General features: G+C 62.1%; 2 protein-coding genes across 2 annotated transcripts in view; both read right to left on the minus strand.

Moving 5' to 3' along the window:
* Positions 1–3,292: 3,292 nt before the first annotated feature.
* On the minus strand, positions 3,293–18,854 carry KANK2 (KN motif and ankyrin repeat domains 2). The gene is made up of 10 exons (XM_034792562.1): positions 18,664–18,854; positions 16,502–17,947; positions 13,655–13,754; positions 12,033–12,245; positions 11,477–11,564; positions 7,026–7,245; positions 6,648–6,790; positions 5,841–6,041; positions 5,430–5,528; positions 3,293–4,732 (listed from the first exon to the last, which is right to left on the minus strand). The coding sequence occupies exons 1-10, from the start codon at positions 18,698–18,700 to the stop codon at positions 4,670–4,672; spliced, it is 2,610 nt and encodes an 869-aa protein (XP_034648453.1). The 5' UTR covers positions 18,701–18,854; the 3' UTR covers positions 3,293–4,669.
* LOC117888997 (dedicator of cytokinesis protein 6-like) overlaps positions 18,728–19,277 on the minus strand; it is a 67,667-nt gene continuing 67,117 nt past the window's right edge. Inside the window, exon 8 of the mRNA XM_034792797.1 lies at positions 18,728–18,803. Coding sequence (XP_034648688.1) covers positions 18,728–18,803 — 76 coding nt within the window. The remainder of the gene's footprint in view (positions 18,804–19,277) is intronic.

The raw sequence follows: 19,277 nt of genomic DNA on the forward strand, positions 1-19,277 counted from the left end.
ACTGGGGGCCAGCAGGGGGCGCTGCAGGGCGCGGGGCAGGGTCAGCACGGGCGCTGCAGGGGGCGGGATGGGTCCATCAGGGGGCGCTGCAAGGCGTGGGGGCGGGGTCAGCACGGGGCGCTGCAGGGGGCGGGGCCAGCAGGGGGCGCTGCAGGGCGCGGGGCGGGGTCAGCAGGGGGCGCTGCAGGGCGCAGGGCGGGGTCAGCACAGGGCGCTGCAGGGCGCGGGGCGGGGTCAGCACGGGGCGCTGCGGGGGGCGGTTTGGGGCACACTTCCCATGGCCTCAATCCCTCCCCCTGTCTCACCCCGGTCCGGTGCAAAGGGAAATGGCAGCAAAGGGGAACCCAGTTTGCAGCCCCGGATTGGGGTGTTGACAAACGGTGGGTGCCCAGCAGTGCCACCTGGGCAGTGCCTGCTGGGAATGGCCCCAGCACAGAGCACGACCCAAGGCGATTGGGCACCTTGACGTGGGAATGAGGGACCGGAGGCCGGGGCGAGCTCCTTGGGGGCAATGTGGGGAGAGTCCCTAGGAACCTCGCGAGCCGTGCCGGGGGTCCAGGCCTGGCGACAAGGGCTGCCCAAAGTCGCCCCCCGGGCTAGACACCCGAGAATTGGGATGGGGGGCTCTGGGTGAGGGTGTTAATCACGCTGCCTGCCCAGAACCCCCCCCTGGATTCCTCCCCCCAGGACAATGGGGCTGGAGGCACTGGGGGAATGGAGGTGTGGTTTCCTGGGCTGGAACCTGGGGAATGGGGACGGGGGTGTGGGGCCCTGGACTAGAACCAAAGCTGGGGCGGGGGGAGAAGCCCTGAGTGGGACAGACCCTGGGGGGATGGAGATGTGGGGTTTTGTGGGGGGCAGATCCTGGGGAAGATGTTGGTGAGGGGCCCTGGGCTCTACAGACCCTGGAGGGAGGGGCTCTGGGTGGGCAGACCCTGGGGAACGGGGTGCAGGGCTCTGGGTGGGGGTGGATGGTAGTGCAGGGCCCTGGGCGGCGCAGACCCTGGGGGGGTTGTTGGGGGTGCGGGGCCCTGGGCGGGGCAGACCCGGGTGGGATAGGGGTACAGGGCCCTCGGCTCTGCAGACCCTGGGGGGTGGGGGTCGGGGGTGCGGGTCCCAGGGCGGGGCAGACCTGGCGGGGATGGGGGTTCCGGGCCCTGGGCTGGGTAGACTCTGGGGGGGGGGGGAGGGGTGGGGGGGCCTGGCGGGGGGAGCCCCCGGGGGGGATAGGGGGGGGGGGGCCTGGGGGGGGGCGCCCCCCCGGCCCCCCCCCCCCCCCCCGGTGCTGGGCCACTACTGGACCAGCCCCTGTTCCGCCCCCCCATGCGCGTAGGACCAGCCCCGCCCACCACCCCCCCACCCCAGAGCGCGCTGCAGGCAGGGAGACCCCAGTGAAAACAAGGACCCCACAAAGTCACCACAGAACTTCCCGGAGCACCCAGCCCCCCGCAGACGCCCCNGGGGTGCGGGTCCCAGGGCGGGGCAGACCTGGCGGGGATGGGGGTTCCGGGCCCTGGGCTGGGTAGACTCTGGGGGGGGGGGGAAGGGATGCGGGGTCCTGGCGGGGGAAGACCCTGGGGGTAATAGGAGTGCGGGGCCCTGCACTGAGCAGACCCGGGGGGAGGGGTTGGGGGGGTGCCGGGCAGGTCTGACCCTGGAGTTGTCTCCTGGGGTGTTTGGTTCTGGGCTGGCCCCTGTCCCTGCCCCCCCCCCCCGGTGCTGGGCCACTACTGGACCAGCCCCTGTTCCGCCCCCCCATGCGCGTAGGACCAGCCCCGCCCACCACCCCCCCACCCCAGAGCGCGCTGCAGGCAGGGAGACCCCAGTGAAAACAAGGACCCCACAAAGTCACCACAGAACTTCCCGGAGCACCCAGCCCCCCGCAGACGCCCCGCCACAGCCCAGCCTGTGCATGGGGGGGGGCAGGATCCAACCGGACCAGCCCCCCCAGCACCACCTCACGCCCTCAATCGCCCCCGCTCGGGCTCCTCCCACCCTGGACCCCCATGCTAGGGCCCCCCCCGTCCTCAGGGCCCCCTGCCCCTTCCAGCAGCTGCCCGTTGAGTGTCTCCCCCTGCCCCATGGCAGCTCTGCGGGGGGGGGGGGGGGAGGCGCCTCCAAACCCGGCCTGGGCTAGCTGGGGGGGGGGGGCAGCTGGGCAAGAGTGAGGGGCACTTGGGGGGGGAGAGCTGGAAGGGGGGTGGGATCAGGAGAACTGGGGGGTGGGTGGGAAGGAGACCAAGGCCGGAGCCTGCCACGTTTCTGCCTGGGGCACGCCTGGCTCAGGCCGGGCCTGGTGAACACCCGGTGCCTGCGTGTGGACAGCGGCTGCCGGGCCCAGGGGTTAGCAGCTGCTGAGGGCTTGCGCCGGCGTGACCCACCCGGGACTTTGCCAGCACAGCGAGGGCGGGCGCTGGGGCTTTTCCGGCCCAGGCTGGGCTGGGCATGGAGCCGGGCACCAGCCGCTCTGCCTGGACCAGGGAAATGTGCCCTCCTGAGCCCAAAGGCCAGTGCGTGCTGTACGGGCTGCAGCCCCCGGGGCGGGGCAGGGGGGGGGATAGAGCCGCACTGTATTAGCGCCACACAGACCAGCCCGACGAGCACCAACTTTATTTCAACCTGGGCAGCCGCTGGCCAGTAGGGGGCGTCTGGCACCTTCCTCTGCAGCAGCTGGTGGCTGGTGGAGGCCAGATACCGGGTTAGATGGGCCCCTGGAGCCTGCCCATTCCTTTGCTGTGACGGGCCATGCAGGGGTTTTGAGACGAGAGCTTAAAAGCCGAGTGTTGGCTGGACACTAACGCGCCCCAGGTGAGGCTGCGATTTCACGGCTGGACGGCCCCGTTAATATTAGTTTTATTACGGTAGCAATTAGAGAGAGAGAGTCTGAGATTGCCCACACACAGCATGCTGGGCACTGCCCAGACCCCGGCCAAGACCGGGGCCCTGTCGCGCCAGGCGCTGCCCAGACCCCAGTCGAGATCAGGGTCCCGTCGCGCCAGACGCTGCCCAGACCCCAACCAAGACTGGGGCCCCGTCTCGCCGGACGCTGCCCAGACCCCAACTGAGACTGGGGACCCATCGCACCGGGCGCTGCTGACCCGCTATGAGACAGTCCTTGCCCTAAAGAGCTTACAGTCTAACTAGACAAAGGTAGGGAGGGGAAACTGAGGCACGGAGGGAAAAGTGGCTCACCCTAGGTCACCCAGCAGGACAGTAGCAGAACCGGGACCAGACCTGCCGCACACCCCAGCCCTGTCACTGCCCTGATGTTTAACAGACCAGCAGCAGCGCATCGTTTTTCCAATAGCTTTATTTTTAACAGGTTACAAATGGGATGAAGGTAATACTGACATCAGCGAATACACCTCTTGGTATGTGCGACTAAACAGCCCCCCCCCAGGTATAAACCGAGTGCTGAGCTCACCGGCCCCCGCCCCCGGATACTGCCCCAGTGTGCGGGGGGAGGGGAATTATACAATGTTCATAAACATGGCTGGGGGGGGGTCAGACAGCAAACAAAAACTAAAAAAAAAAAGACAGATTTGTACCGCGGCTTTGACCCAAGCCCCAAATGTTGGGGGGGGGAATAAGACATCACCCTAAAAGCCCAACTGGATCCGCTTTCCACGCCGGCTGGCTGCGTCCGCCTAGGCCCTAAATCACTTCGAGCGGTCGGGGTTTTCCTGGCGTATATTAATATATAGATTTGATATAAAAATAGGAATGTTTCCTTTGCTATTTGTTGCTTTTTAAAAGCGATTGCCACACACTTCGGTTCCACCGTCTTTCCCGTCCTTTGGCCGGCGAGAAAGGCCTTTTTGGAGAAGGTTGGTACTAAAAAACGTTTTGTTATTGCAATTAAAAGCTATATAGAGATAGGTAGATACATAGAGAGAGGAGGTGCTGCCCCCTACTGGCCAGGTAGGGTAATTAATCCATGCAAATTTACCAGGCTGGCATTTTTAGGAAAGTTTTTTTTTAAAAATCTGCTCCCTTTAAAATCGATTCTAGAAACAGAGCCCCAGCTGCTTCCATCATAGAAATAACACTGAGTAGAGCGAGCTTTTTTAAGTGTGAAAAAAATCCAGAGGGGAAACTGAGGCACGGAGCGACAGACTGTGACTTGTCCAAGGTCACATGCACAGGAGGAGTCTGGGTCTGTCACCTGAAGATGGACGGAGTACCCACAATGCACCAAAGAGCCCCCCCCCCCATCGCCAGCCCAATGGGGGGACAGGGGAGGGGAGCTCCCGGCTGACGTGGAAGAATGGTCCCGGATGGGAATCCGGTGTCTGCCGGAGGCAGGCCGGGGCGATGCAGCTGCTGCTGGAGTGGAGCCTATCAAACCAGCCGTGGCAGGGCCCATGGGACCAAAGCCAGTGGAGACTTAGAAAACGCAGCTACCAGATTTCCGCTGCCGAGCTTGTCTCCGGCTTCCTTCGTTTCGTGTCCTTGCTGCCCCCCGACATCCATCCCAACGCCCACCAGCAAGCAGCCCCCCAGCTCCGGCTGGGACAGAGGCTCCAGTGGCTTGGCTCCGACCGCAGGAGGGACGAGTTTCAGTGCTTGGGGTGGACGGCATTCCCTCGCGACACACACCCTTCCTCCCCCCACATCTCGATCGGTGTCTTCGGGGGGCGGGGGGGGAACACGGCAGGTCCCTCCTCCGCTACTGAGCCTCGGGGGGCAGGACGGCTGCTGCGGTCTCGGCTTTCGGCTGCTTTGGGGTTCCCTGGAAAGAACATTTCGGCTTCAGTGTCGACCTAGCCTTGGCCCCGTTCACCCGCTCCCTGTCCCCATTTTACAGATGGGGAAACTGAGGCCTGGAGCGGGGACGGGACTTGCCACTGGTCATGCACAACAGATCCAGAATTCGGACCCAGGGTATCCGCTCAGCTGTGCTCAGGGAGCCTTTCAGAGAGCCGGGGATAAACGCCCAGCCCGGGGGCCAGACGGCTCTAAGCTGCAGGTGTCTGTGTGTGTGACACGCCTCGGGCTGCTCCCCACAGACCCCCTGGGTACTGCCTGCCCCCCCCCCCCAAGACACTGTCCCCCCACCCCCATCCCTGGAGGTTCCATCTCCCTGGGGGCCCCAGGCTCTGAGCTGACCCACCCGCTCCCGCCTGGCGGTGACCCCCGCAGCCGTGCCGAGGGGCTGCCAGCCCCCAGCTCCGCCTGGCCTGCTCGCTGCCCCATCCCCGGGGCTCCCTCTGTCGGGGCAGCACTGCCCCACGGCTCCCCCCTGCTACAGCCACTAGGGGCTGGGGGAGCCGGCGGGGGGCACTGAAAAACAGGACCCAAGCCCGGGAAAGCTGGACACGGCCCTTGGCATGGCCCTGCTCCATCTGCGTCAGTGTGTGTGGGGGTGTTCCACGCCCCGGGCCAGGCTCTGTCTGCACCCGGGGGGCTCTGGCGCACCCGTCACTCACCGGGGAGGGCGGCTTGGCGAAGTTCAGGTGGGCGTACAACATGACGGCGATGTCGTTCTGCCCGGCCTCCAGTGCGATGGACAGGGCCGTGCTGCCGTCCTGCCAGAGGGGATGGGGTTAGGGACGGCCGACGGGGACTGGATCGCCCGGGGTGGGGGCTCCCCGATGCACCTGTCCCCTCTGGCTGCCCCAAAGCAGCGAGCACCCCCCTGGCCTGGCCCGAGGGGGCTCCCGCCCGTCGGGGAATGGATACGCAGTGGGCTGATGCATATAGGCCAATATGCAAATCAGGACATCGCCTTGTTTGCATAAGCGCCCCCCACCCCCCCGAGTATCTGCAAAACTGGATCTCCCCCCCGCCCCCAGCTCGAGGGCCCCCCTTTAAGCTCCCCAGGCTGGCGTGGCACTCACGTGGTCGGCCAGGCCCACGTGGCAGGCGGGCGTGGCCAGCAGCAGGCGGGCGATCTCGGCGTGCCCGTGTTCGCAGGCGCACATCAGGGCCGTCGAGCCGTCGGCGTCCTGCAGGTTCACGTCGGCCGCGCAGGCCAGCAGAGCCCGCACCATGTCTTGCCGCCCGTGGCTTACGGCCAGCATCAGGGCCGTCTGCCCGGCCTGCGGGGAGCCGGGGTCAGCGGGGCCGGGGCGGGGTTGTGGGCTTGGTTGTGGGAAGGGGGAACTCAGTGGGAGGGGAGAGATCCATGGGGCAGGGCTGGGGGGGAATCTCAGGAGAGATCTATAGGGGGGAGGAGTCCACAGGAGACAGGAGGGGTGGGGGGTGTCTGTGGGGGGAGGGGTTGAGGGAGGAGTCCGTAGGGAAGGTGGGTGGGGCGGGGGCCGTGTGGGGCGGAAGGGGTTGCACCCAGGCTAGTTCAGCCCCCACCCCGGCCGTTCACCAGGGCGCCCATCGCGGCCAGGAAACGGCTCCTAGCCACAAGCCAGTGCAGGGACCCCAGCCCCCCGTGCTCCCAGCCAGCTCTCCCAGCCAGTTCCCAGCCCCTCGTGCTCCCAGCCAGCCCCCCCGGCCAGTCCCCAGCCCCCCAGCGCTCCCAGCCAGCCCCCTGCACTCCCAGCCAGTCCCCAGCCCCCCGCACTCCCGGCCAGCGCCCCCGGCCAGTCCGTAGCCCCCGGTGCTCCTGGCCAGCCTCCCGGCCAGTCCCCAGCCTCCTGCACACCCCAGCCAGATCCGCCCCACCGCTCCCGGCCTGCCCCCGCCCACACCTGGCTGGCCTTGGCGTTGACGTCCCCCAGCTGCAGCAGCTGCCGGATGGTGGCCATGTCGTCGTCGGAGCGGGTGGCGGCCAGCGCCGTCAGCATGATGGCCGTGTAGCCCGCTTTGTTCTGCTTGTCCACGTTGCACAGGCCTGGGGAGGGAAACAGAGTCAGTAGAGGGGAGTCCCCCCTGGGCTGGAATAGAACCCAGGAGTCCGGGCTCCAACCCCCCCCCCCCCCCCGGCTCTAATCACTAGCCCCCACAACCCGTCCCCCACCCCCCGGCTGGAATAGAACCCAGGAGTCCGGGCTTCAACCCCCCCCACTCTAACCACTAGCCCCCACAACCCACCCCCCAGGCTGGACCTCCCCGCCGTGGCCCCTCACCGGTCTCCAGGAGGCGCTGCACCACGGGGAAGTTGGAGTGTGAGACCGTGTAGTGCAGCGCCGTGTTCCCGTTCCCGTCCGCCATGTTGAGGACGAACTCCAGCAGCCGGGGCGAGAGGGCGCGGTACGCGGCCAGGTGCTCCCCCACGGCCTCGGGGGCGGCCTCCCTGTGGCAGGACAGCTGCAGCCAGTCCTGCAGCACCAGGGTGTAGGCGGCCTTCTGAGGGGAGACGGGGAGAGGGGTTTCGCCTGCAGCCTTTGGGAGGAAGTGACACGCCCCTGCTCCAACCACTAGACCCCACTCCCCCTCCCAGAGCTGGGGCTAGAACCCAGGAGTCCTGGCTCCCAGCCCCCTGCTCCAACCACTAGACCCCACTCCCCTCCCAGAGCTGGGGCTAGAACCCAGGAGTCCTGGCTCCCGGCCCCTCCTGCTCTAACCACTAGAGCCAACTCCCCTCCCAAAGTTGGGGAGAGAACCCAGGAGTCCTAGCTCCCGGCCCCTCCTGCTCTAACCACTAGAGCCCACTCCCCTCCCAGAGCCAAGACAGAACCCAGGAGTCCTGGTGTGACGTTGCACTCCATATGTTTATGGAAATATGCTAATAAGTGTGACTATAATGTAACTGGAATATGCCTTATGCAAAAGGTCTCTTGTAAGGTATCATTACAAAGCTGTGCATCTCTCTCTCTCAGTGTTATAGAGGGTGGACAATTTCTGAGTTACCCTGTATCAGCTTTATACAGAGTAAAACGGATTGATTTGGGGTTTGGATCCCACTGGGAGCTGGGTGTCTGGGTGCTGGAGACAGGTGACCTGCTGAGTAGTTTTCAGTTAAGTCTGCAGCTTAGGGGGTTCAGACCTGGGTCAGTGTTGCAGCAGGCTGGCATGTCTGGCTCAACGAGGCAGGGTTCTGAAGTCCCAAGCAGACAAAGAGAACGGGCTCAGAGGTAGTTTTAGCACATGAGGTGACAGTCCCAAGGGCGTCTCTGTGAACGAACCCGTCACAGTGGCGTAGTCGGCAGGATCTGTGCACAGCTGATTGCTTGGAGACACTGGTGGCGATTTTAAGTGAACTTTAAGTGTGGTGGCCGGAGAACAGACCAAGTGGTTACTGGTTTGTTGTTTTCTGTGTGTTTATTTTGGGGGAGGGAAATAAGCACAAGAAAGCAGGAAAGTGACTCCCCGGGAGGCAGCTACAAATCTAGAGCTGGCCAGACTGGAAGCGGAAGAGAAGCCAAAGGACCACGAGTTTCAAATGTGGCCGGCAGAAATGAGGCTGAAAGCAGCAGCTGCGGCCAGGGAAACCATGGAGGCCCGGCAACAGTCTCAAATTGAAGCACAGAAAGCTGCCCAGGAGGAGACGGAAAGAAAGAGGCAGTGAGCCCTGGAGTTAAAAGACAGAGAAATACAGGCCCAAATTGAGACCCAGAAGCATGAACTGGCTGTAATGGAGTGGAAGAGACAAAACCCTTCAGCGGCTGGCTCCACTTCCCCAGAAATCCCCAAATGGGAACGATTATGTCCGCAGTATGATGAATCCAGTGATATTGCCGAATATTTCATCACCTTTGAGAGACTGTGCACCCTCCATGCGGTTCCTGAAGATCAAAAGATGACCACTTTGGTTGCAAAATTGACTGGCAGAGCTCTGGCCATATTCAATAAGATGCCTATTGATGATGCTTCAAACTATGGTAAATGTAAGGAACTGGTTTTGAAACAGTTCCAGATTACACCTGAAACCTACAGGGTAAAATTCAGGAGTTTTACAAGGGGATCTGGATTAAGTAATGTGGCCTATGTAAATGTAATAAGGGATTTGGTGGACAAGTGGGTGAGGAGGAAAGGCATTACAAGCTTGGAAGAAAGGTGTGATTTGCTTACTCAGGAACAGTTCCTGAATATGTGCAGTGATGATGTAAAACAGTATTTGTGGGAGGAAAGGGTGGATGCAGTGGGTGAATTAGCCGGGTTTGCAGACTCATACGAGCAGTCACAAGCTGCAATTAAACACAAACCACTGGCAGAGGGGTACAGGGTCGGGGGAAAGCAGAATCACCGTTTTACCCCTGGGAAAAAGGAGGCTGGGTGGTCACCTCCCCATTCTCCAATTACTTGTCCCAAGTCTCCTGTCCAAGCAGAGGAGCCCAGAGGTGCTCTCATTGTAAGTCCACTGAGCACCTGAGGAATAAATGTCCTTGGCTGAGTGGCCTACATTGCTGTGTGGAAGGGGAAACTGAGGCACCCGCCTCATGGCATTGGTGGCTAAATGCCAAGACACCTACGCTTTAACAGATATTGCTGTTAGCAATACTACACCCCAACCTGTTTTCAGGCACCTGCGGACCTGAAACCCAGAACTTTGCAAGAACACCTATGAATGACATCATAGGGTTTAAAGGTACTGGGAGGGTGTGTCACCAGAGATGACCAGGGATTTTACATGAACTGCCTTCGCCATGGACAGTGTCCAAGACTCCGGCAGTAAGTTCAGGAGGAGGGTATGACGTCGCACTACATATGTTTATGGAAATATGCTAATGAGTGTGAATATGATGTAACTGGAATATGCTTCATGCAAAAAGTCTCTTGTAAGGTATCATACAAAGCTAATAATCTAGTGAGGGTGGTCATCCTATTTGTATGAATGTATCATTCTTGTATCTAAACTAGGAATATGAAGTATAACTCTGAGGTCCTATTGTGATTATGCAAAGTGTGGGCCATTAATGGTGGCTTGGAATCTTGACGGCTCCCGTTAACCAGGATAATTGACACTAGATGGCTCTGTTTACCTGCAAGCCTCCACTGCATACGTGCAGGCCAGTCCTGGAAGAATGGAGTGGGGGGCTGACAGGACATGTGACCATGTCACCTGGTCCTGGAATCCATCTTTAACCTGGTGCTTTTCCATTTAGAAGGAGGGGTGGGGACCCAGAGAGAGAAAAGATTCCCGCCTTGTGCCAAAGCTATAAAAGGGAGTGGAACAAAGGGGCTGCAGTCATGAGAAAGCCCCTAGTTACCACCTGAGCTGGAACTAACAAGGACTGTACCAGGGGAAAGGATTGGGCCCAGACTAGGAAGGAGTCTAGTCTGTGAAAGAAGCTTATTGGAACATCTCTGAGGGTGAGATTTCATCTGTATTCAGTTTCCTACTGTATCAGGCTTAGACTTGCGTGTTTGTTTTATTTTGCTTGGTAACTTACTTTGTTCTGTCTGTTATTACTTGGAACCACTTAAATCCTACTTTTTATACTTAACAAAACCACTTTTGTTTATTAATTAACCCAGAGTAAGTGATTAATACTGGGGGAGCAAACAGCTGTGCATCTCTCTCTATCAGTGTTATGGAGGGTGGACAGTTCATGAGTTTACCCTGTATAAGCTTTATACAGAGTAAAACGGATTTATTTGGGGTTTGGACCCCATTGGGAGCTGGGTGCTGGAGACAGGAACACTTGCTGAGCTGTTTTCAGTTAAGTCTGCAACTTTGGGGGTCAGACTCTGGGTCTGTGTTGCAGCCGGCTGGCGTGTCTGGCTCAACAAGGCAGGTACTGAAGTCCCAAGCTGCCAGGGAAAACGGGCGCAGAGGTAGTCTCAGCACATCAGGTGACAGTCCCAAGGGGATCTCTGTGACTGACCCCGTCACTCCTGGCTCCCAGACCCCCTGCTCTGCCCCAGGACAACGGGGCCCTGGGGTCTTTACCCTCTAACCCTAGTACAATGAATTAACGGGAGCAAATCTTTGCCTGGCACCTGGTTTTGCTCTGTTTACATCCCCCCACCCTGTTTCTCTCAGCGGACATGAACGAGGTGCCTCATTTCACTTTGAGGCCACGTCAGTTTCGCCTCTGCTTCGCTGGCAGAATCCCGCCGGGGAATTTCCCGGTTGTTTGAGCCCCTCTGCGGACCCTTCGCCGGGCTTCGCGTTGTATAACTCCTGGCCCTTCCCGGGGTGCTCCCTGCAGCTAGCCAAGAGGGCAGTGCGAAGGGAGGCAGCGTGACCTCAGGAGGCCGGGGATCTCCTCCCAGCTCTGCCCCAGGCCCCCTGGGTGAGCTGGGGCAGGTCATGTCCCCTCCCCGTGCCTCAGTTTCTCAGCCGATGAACCTGTGACCTGCTTTGCAAAGGGACCTGAGCTCTAGGGATTATTCTTGTTAATTCCTCTGCGTCCATTAAACCACCTGCGGGGCAGGAAGCCGGGCCGTGGCGGGGTGTGTTCTGGGCTCGCTGAGGCAAGCCCTGTGCCAGCAGAAAGCAGCGAGAACCCAGGAGTCCTGACACCACCCACAGCCTGCACCAGGATGGTTCACTGTTTCCCTCCTCCCCCCGGTGGCTACTCTGTGAACAGCAGTTGGTCTAGAGCCTGCAGCTCAGGCGGCAGCAGCCTGGGCTGTCGCACCCTGAGGTCCCAGGTTCTAGACCCGCACACAGCCCCGTATCGCTCCGTACCATCTCCTTGTCCATGAGCATGTCCGGGCTCTCCAGGTACTTCTGCAGGGTTTCACAGGCTGCTAACAGCTCCGGGCTGAGTCCTGTCCTGCAACGAGAGGGGGAGCAGGGGGCTAGTGGGGTCTTCCCCATTGGGGGGAGGGATCCTGAAGCCCTGCAGAGGTGGCTGGTCACTGAAAGTGGCACCCAAGGGGTTAGGTCGGGTCTAACGGGCAGCAGGGCCAGGGCAAGGCGGCTGAAGGTGACAGGGTGCAGGACAGACGGAAGCCAAGGGGCCAGTCGCTCAGGGCATGATCCCAGCTCAGGCTGCAGCCCTGAGAGCCCAGCCTGGACCTGGGGTAGTCCCAGCTGGGCTGGGGCAGAGCCCAACCAGGTGCCGAAGATGTTAGCCCAGCTGGGATCCAGACAATTCCCTGGCACAACATTCCCCTCCCACAGCTGGGAGAGAACCCCGGAGTCCTGGCTCCCTGGTCTAACCCCTGCACCCCTACCCCCCTGCTCTAGCCACTAGACCCCCACTCCCCTTGCACGAGGGCGCAGACCCCTGTAGAGTTACCCAGTGCCGCTCCCTGGTGCCGCTCTGGGGGGTTCCCCTGCCGTCGCCGTGTCGCTCTCCGCAGGGACTCTCTGGGGGGCCGTCGCCGGGGGCCTGGGGGTCTCCGTCTGCCCCGCAGGGGGCCCCTCGCTGGCCTCATGGTACTCGCTCTCCGTGCTCTCGTTGTCGGAGGAGTTCTCGGCCGTGCTGGAGCCCGAGGAGGTGGACTCGTACCTGAGGTGGGGAGCGGGCTCAGAGCTGGCAGGGCAGCACCAGAGCTCACGCCCCTCCCAGAACCCAGGAGTCCTGGCTCCCACCCACCCCGCTCTAACCACTAGACCCCACTCCCCACCACAGCTGGCAAATAGAACCCCGGAGTCCTAACGCCCAGCCCCCCCCTGCTCTAACCATTAGACCCCTGTGACGGTATTGACATGAACTGTGACCGTATAGATCATTGTTGCAACCACTGTTATATATTTGCAGCAAGTATCATACAAAGGTTGTCGTGTGAGGTGTCTATACAGAGGTTATGATTTGCTGGTTATGATGATTCTGTGTGTGTGTGTGTGTGTGTGTGTGACTTGTGCAGTTTAGTGTGTGTGTGTGTGTGTGTCACTTGTGCAGTTTATTGGCTCTGTACTTGTATCTCAATGTGTTTGATTCTACGTAGCCTCAGTGAAGCATCTGGTCGGCTTCTTGAGACAGGACAATTCTCAGGAAGTGCCCAGTCAAGAAACACTTAACGGACGGACGATGGACTTTGGGAGACACCAATCCTCATCTGAGCTTTCCTGGGAACCTTCAAACTAACATGGAAACAAAGGGCTGCTGTGATTTTCCACAATGAGAATGGAAGGGTCCTTCCACCTGGCAGAGAATATAAAAGGCCCTGGAAACTCCTCCATCTTGTCTTCAATCCTGCTTCTGACCTCTGGAGGGACTTTGCTGCAAACTGAAACTCTGAACAAAGGACTGAGGACCCATCCCAGCTGGGGATGTTCCAGAGACTTGATTTAAATCTGCAGTTTATGCTATCACTGCTACAAGACTGAACCCAGAACTTTGCCATCACTGTATGTAATTGATTCCATGTAACCAATTCTAGCTCTCATCTCGATCTTTTTCCTTTTATGAATAAACCTTTAGATTTTAGATTCTAAAGGATTGGCAACAGCGTGATTGGTGGGTAAGATCTGACATATATCGACCTGGGTCTGGGGCTTGGTCCTTTGGGATCAGGAGAACCTTTTTCCTTTTATTGGGGTCTTGGTTTTCATAACCATCTGTCCCCATAACGAGTGGCACTGGTGGTGATACTGGGAAACTGGAGTGTCTAAGGGAATTGCTGGTGTGACTTGTGGTTCGCCAGTGGGGTGAGACCAAAGTCCTCTCTGGCTGGTTGGTTTGGTGCCTTTGAAGTGGAGAAACCCCAGCTGGGGCTGTAACTGCCCGACTCTCAGCAATTTGTCCTGAATTGATACTCTCAGAAGCGTCCCACCAAAGGCAGCATCGTTACAACCCCATTTCCTGAAACGCGAATAGAACCCAGGCGTCCTGGCCACCAGCCCCCTCTCCTCCTGCTCTGATCCCCTACACGACATGGCCACCTGGGGCGGGGGCAGCTCCGCAGTTCCCCTTACCCGCCGTTGATGCCCACAAACTGGAGACTTTTCTTGCCCACCAGCTCCGGGGCCTCCTCCTGCCTCTTCGTGCCAGATCTGACGCCCCCCTGAGCCGAGGCTGCGGGGAGACCAGGATCAGAGACCGGCCCGGGCCCCCCATTCCTGAAGCCCCTTGGCTGCCCCTAAAGTCCCTGGCCCACCACACCCCTCAGCTGGGTCCCTCGCCTCACTCGGGCACGGTGCAGTCGGCTGAGCCGGGAGGTCCGGGGCCACTGGGGCCTCTGGCTTCTGGGGGGCTCTGGCGAGAGGTGGGCGAAGGGGGGCAGGGTTACAGACACAGACCCATGCCTGGGTGGCACCGCTGACCCTGGGCTGGCCGGCGGGGGAGGGGAGATGCTAGGTTGCCAGCTGGGCCCGGCCCGACACAACCGGGGCCTGGCAAGGCCTGTGACCGGTGCCCGGCGGATGGTGGAGTGTGGGGGAGGGGTTGGTTGGGAGATGGGATCAGAGATCCCCCCGCCACCCCTTAGCAGCAGTCCTTGCATCCATGGGCCCAGTGCCCCCCCAGCAGGTCCCGTTCCACCCTCCAGCCCGCCCCCATGTGGGGCAATCTGGGGTGGGGCTGGGTGACACAACGAGCATGGCTAACGAGCACGGCTCATGGTAACTGCTAATCAAATCTCAGGATCCAGCCTCAGCTCCAGCGTCGGCAACCCAGAGCCCCCTCCAAGCCCCCAGAGGAGCCGGGAGAGGGACCCAGGGGTCCAGGTGCCCAAGCCATGAAGCTACAATCCCGGCTAGGGCTGGGAAGGGACCCCGGTGTCCTGCACTGCACTCGCTGTCTTGTGTGGTTTCCCAGCCCTGCACAACCCTTGCCCCCCCCGGTCCCTCCCAGGCCTTCCCCCCAGCCACCCCCATGTCCCCTTTCAGCTCTGAGGCTTAGGCCAGCCGCCCCCCACGTCCAGGGGGTCCCCCCCACAACTCCGCTTGTGAGACCTGAGATCCCTCAGTCATCACAAAGGGGCCTGATTCTCAGTGACTCTTGCCCCGCTTCCCCGCCCTCCCCCCCCGGGTGGAAGTGTCCCTCCAAGGTCGCTGCTTCCTGGCGTAGGGGGACGGGTGGGGGGCATGGCCAGAGCACACGGCATTGTGGGTATTCTCCGCTTGGCCGTGCATGAGGTAGAGCAGCCCCAAGGCTGCTGGAAGTGACACCGGCTCTGGGTAAGCCAGTGGGGAGGGGACGGAGCTAAGGAGACTCAGACACCACCCCCCAAGGACCGGCCGGACATTTGTGGAGAGAGCCGGGGCCCCAGGAAACAAGCCTGGAGCCACCCCAGAGTCACGGGCAACGGGACTAGCGGGCAAGTGGGTTTGTCCGTCTGGCCGCTGGGAAAGGACTGAAAAGAACCAGAACTCCTGGATTCCCAGCCCCCTTTGATCTCCCCAGGGAGGAGCTGGTTAAAGTCTGTCTCGCCTGCTCTAAGCAGCTGGCCCAACCATTCTCTCCAAACAACCCCCGCGATTTCGGCCAGGCGGGAGACAGGGGACGGCCAGCGGTGTCCTCCCGTGATTTCGGACAGGCGGGAGATGGGGGACGGCCAGCGGTGTCCCCCCGCAATTTCGGACAGGCGGGGAACGGCCAGCGGTGTCCCCCCGGGATTTTGGACAGGCAGGAGACGGGGGACGGCCAGCGGTGTTCCCCCCACTGACCCCCAACTTGGTAAGGCAACTCCCATCTTTTCATGTGCTCTGTCTTTATACCTCCCTACTGTCTTTTCCACTCCATGCATCCGAAGAAGTGGGTTTTAGCCCACGAAAGCTCATACCCAGATACATTTGTTAGTCCCTGAGAAAAATCGACCCTTCCAAATCTGGTTCTAATCGATGGACCTACGAACTCAGGGCACGAGTTCCCTGCAAAACCCAGCTGAGTTCTTCCCCTTAACTCGAGTAAAGATCCTAGTGAAGCCCCCACAAATCAAGACGGTTCCGATGAATTTGGAGGTCCCGCTAAACCCCAGACGCCCTTATGATTTTGACCTTGATCTGCTAACTCGTGTTCGAATCCTACCCGCCTCTCACTCGCCTGAGCGGACACCAGTTAGCCCGCACCTCGTAGCTGGGCTGTGTAGACGTGCCCCGTAGCTGGGCTTTCAAACCAATCTAGATCGGGCTGGTTGGACGAGTGCAGATCTCACCAGAACCCAGCCCATTCGGATCACCTGGCGCCAAAGGCCGTGTGTGGATGCTCCGATGCCGGTTTGAGCCGGGTTTATTTCGGCTTAGGGCAGGCAAAGAAGAGTGGCCGAACACAGAATTTTGCTACAATCCAGCTGAAAACCGGGCACAGCTTCCTTGTGGAGACTGGCCAGGGGCAGCTTTGGGGGTTCATGGGGCCAGGGGCTGCCAGGGAGGCTGCGGGGGGCGGGGGTGAGGGAGCCCACTCAGCGCCTGCCCCACAGCGGTGCCACCCACCCCGTGACGGAGGGGCAGCCGGACCGAACCCGAGCAGCACAGGGACCCTACGTCCGCTTGGCAGCACTGCTCTGTCGCTCGGCCACCCCGCCGGGCTGGGATTAGGGGGGCGGGGACGGTGCCCCCATTGAATCTGGACGCCCCTGGGACAGGCTGGCCTAGCAGGCTGGGGAACGGGACACGGGGCCTTTCCCCTCTGGGGGGGCCTGGATGGGGGGGGGGGATGGGCTGGCTTGGCGCAGGAGAACGGGACACGGGGCCTTTCCCCTCTAGCTCTGCCCCCCAGTAATCCCCACCCCAGCACTGACCAGGGGGGCAGGGAGCCCCTAGCCAGACAGGGGAGGAAGGACACAGGGCGCCCCCGCCCCCGATGCCTGCGCTGGGCCGTACCTGGGGAGGCTCCACCGCCCAGGCCCGTCTCCTCCCCGCCGGGTTCGGCTGCGATGCTGATCTTCTTGACGCCGTGGATGGGGGCGGCGTGGGGCGCAGCGGCGTGGATGGGGAAGGACGTTTCCACCACCACGGCCTGGGGCGGCTCCCCCAGCGTCAGGGCCCGCAGGCTGGCGTAGGGCTCCTTGCTCTCCAAGCTCTGCGCCCGCTGCGGCCGGTGGGCCACGCCCGTGGCCATGCTGGCGGCGATCTCCGGCTCCCGCTGCACCTGGACCACCTTGACTGTGTCCGCCTTGACGGGCACCTCCTGCTGCTGCCAGCCGGGGCGTCCCTCCGCCCGCCGCGGCCCCGCAGCCCCCTCCTGCCCGGCCGTGCCCGGCGCCACCAGCTTCTGCTGGGCCCCCTGGAGCTCCCGGAGAGCCTTCTGCAGCTGCTTCTCCAGCACGGCCACCTTGGCCGACAGGGCCAGCGCGGCCTGGCGCTGCCCCTCCGGCGCCAGCTCCTCCTCGCTCACCCCCACCCCCACGCTCCGCCTGTCCCCCGGCTCCGACGTCCCCACCCCCACCGACCTCCGCTCTGCCGCCGGCGGGGGGCTCAGGGGGGCCGAGCCCTCCGTGCCGCCCCCCGAATCCGGCCTCCGGCTCCCTCCCAGCGGCGAGGTGACCCCCGCCCCGCCTCCGCCCCCTTCCTCCTCCGGGATCTCGATGTAGAGCTCGCCCCTGCCTTTGCCCTTCCCAAACCCGCCCGGGTGGCCCAGGAACTTCTGGCTTTTCAATTGGACGCTGAGCTGCCGCTTCTCCTCCTGGAGCACCGAGATCTTCACCTGCAGCACCGGGATGATCTTCACCTGCTCCTCCAGCTGCCGCAACTTCTTCAGCGCCACGGCCATCTGCTCCCGCACGTGCTGCAGGTGCCCGGGGCTGGGGGACACGGGCGTGGACAGCCCTGAGCTCAGCGGGGTGAACCCAGCCTGCGAGCCGTTCAGCCTGCCCGGGGGCTGCCCGCCCACCAGGGAGCTGGTGGAGCCCGAGACGCTGCTGTGGAGGCTGCCCAAGCCCCCCGGCCCGGCCCGGTCACCCGCCTGGTCCTCCAGCTTCTTGCGGGCGTCCAGCAGGGTCTTCTCCACGCGGGCGTTGAAGGCGCCCGTCCCGCACTGGGGGTAGAAGCCGGGGGCGCAGTAGGAGTAGGAGGAGTGGCGGCTGTCCAGGCTGGCGTTGGAGCAGAGCGACTCGGTGGACGTCCACCAGGAGCCGGCGCCGCGGGGCAGGGAGCCGTAGCGGGGCCGCCGGTGCACCGGGACCCGCCGGATGGTGTTGCCTTTCTCGATGTCGTCCACGTACTTCAGGAAGTCCAGGTCGAGGCGGTAGCCGTACGGCGTCTCCACCGAGTAGGGCAGGGGCGGCTCCTGGGCCCCGAAGGTGGCGGGGGAGGTCGGGGTGGGCTTCCCTGCAAGCGGGGGAAGGGCAGGGGTCAATGGGGGGCACTGGGACCGCACAGGCGTTAGCTGACTCCCCCACCCCGCGCTCATCCCCATTTGCAGAGAGAGAAACTGAGCCACGAGAAAGTTACCCCCAAGTTCATGTAGGGACTAGACCCCCAGAGTCCTGGTACCCAGCCCCCACTTCACCAACCCACTCCCCTCCCCGAGCTGGGGATAGAACCCAGGAGTCCTGGCACCCAGCCCCCACTTCACCAACCCACTCCCCTCCCCGAGCTGGGGGTACAACCCAGGAGTCCTGGCACCCAGCCCCACACACACATTAACCACTAGGCCCCACTCCCCTCCCCTCCCTGAGGTGGGAACAGAACCCAGGAACATAGTTAGGCCCATGGGATCTGGGTTTATCCAGCGCCTTGCACCCTGGAGGAAGGCAAAGGTCCTTGGTAAATTAGTTTTCTATCTATAGGTGCCCAGGCAGCTTCCTTATCACATGGGTAGAGTGCAGCCACCTCTGGGGTGGGGCACAGCAGCTGTTTATACAGCGCTGAAATGCACCCGCCTCTGGGGTGGAGCGCAGCTGCTGACAACACCCCACAGCACAGCTGCACCAGACAGGAAGTGAGGCTCCTGTATTCTACCGAAACCACATTCAGAGCAGACTTTGGGCCTGACTCCTGGTTTCACACCTGAGCTCTGCAAAGCCCTGACCACAAGCACTCACCGGGGAAGCTGGACTCCATGTGCAGCACCTGCGCCATCCCGGCCCGTGTCCGAGCCTCAGCCCGTCACCGAAATCCCGGGGAGCTCTTAGCAAGCGGGACGACGCAGTCCCACGACCTGCAACGAGAGGCAGCGACGCAGCTGGGAACACGGCCGGAGGAGGAGACAGACCAGGGGGCCCATCTAGCTTCAGCCCCCCCCCCCATCCCTGAGGGGTCTGGCTGGCCCAAGAGTCCTGCGTCAAACCGCTACACGCCCACTCCCCTCCCAGGGCGGGGGAGAGAACCCAGGCGTCCTGGCTCCCAGCCCCCTGCTCTAACTCACCAGCCTCCATTCCCCTCCCAGGGCCGGAGAGAAAACCCAGGTGTCCTGGCTCCCAGCCCCCCTGCTCCAACCACACGACCCCACTCCCCTCCCAGGGCCAGGGAGAGAACCCAGGATTCCTGGCTCCCAGTCTCCCCTGCTCTAACCACCAGCCCCCACACCCCTCCCAGAGCCGGGGAGAGAACCCAGGAGTCCTGGCTCCCAGCCCCCCACCCCCCCCCCCCCCCTTCCTGTGGCCCCCCCCCCCCCCCCCCCCCCCCCCGCCCCCCCCCCCACCCCCCCCCTCCCCCC

The sequence above is a fragment of the Trachemys scripta genome, chromosome 16 (genome assembly GCF_013100865.1).
Source record: "Trachemys scripta elegans isolate TJP31775 chromosome 16, CAS_Tse_1.0, whole genome shotgun sequence".
In the NCBI taxonomy this organism is placed as follows: Eukaryota; Metazoa; Chordata; order Testudines; family Emydidae; genus Trachemys; species Trachemys scripta.

Coding starts and splice junctions, on each gene's coding strand:
- KANK2 (XM_034792562.1), bottom strand. CDS start 18,700: ATGGCGCAGGTGCTGCACATGGAGTCCAGCTTCCCCG. Junction 11,565..12,032: donor GCACCAGGGAGCGGCACTGG/GTAACTCTACAG, acceptor CTCTCGTTGCAG/GACAGGACTCAGCCCGGAGC. Junction 4,733..5,429: donor TCGCCAAGCCGCCCTCCCCG/GTGAGTGACGGG, acceptor TGTTCTTTCCAG/GGAACCCCAAAGCAGCCGAA.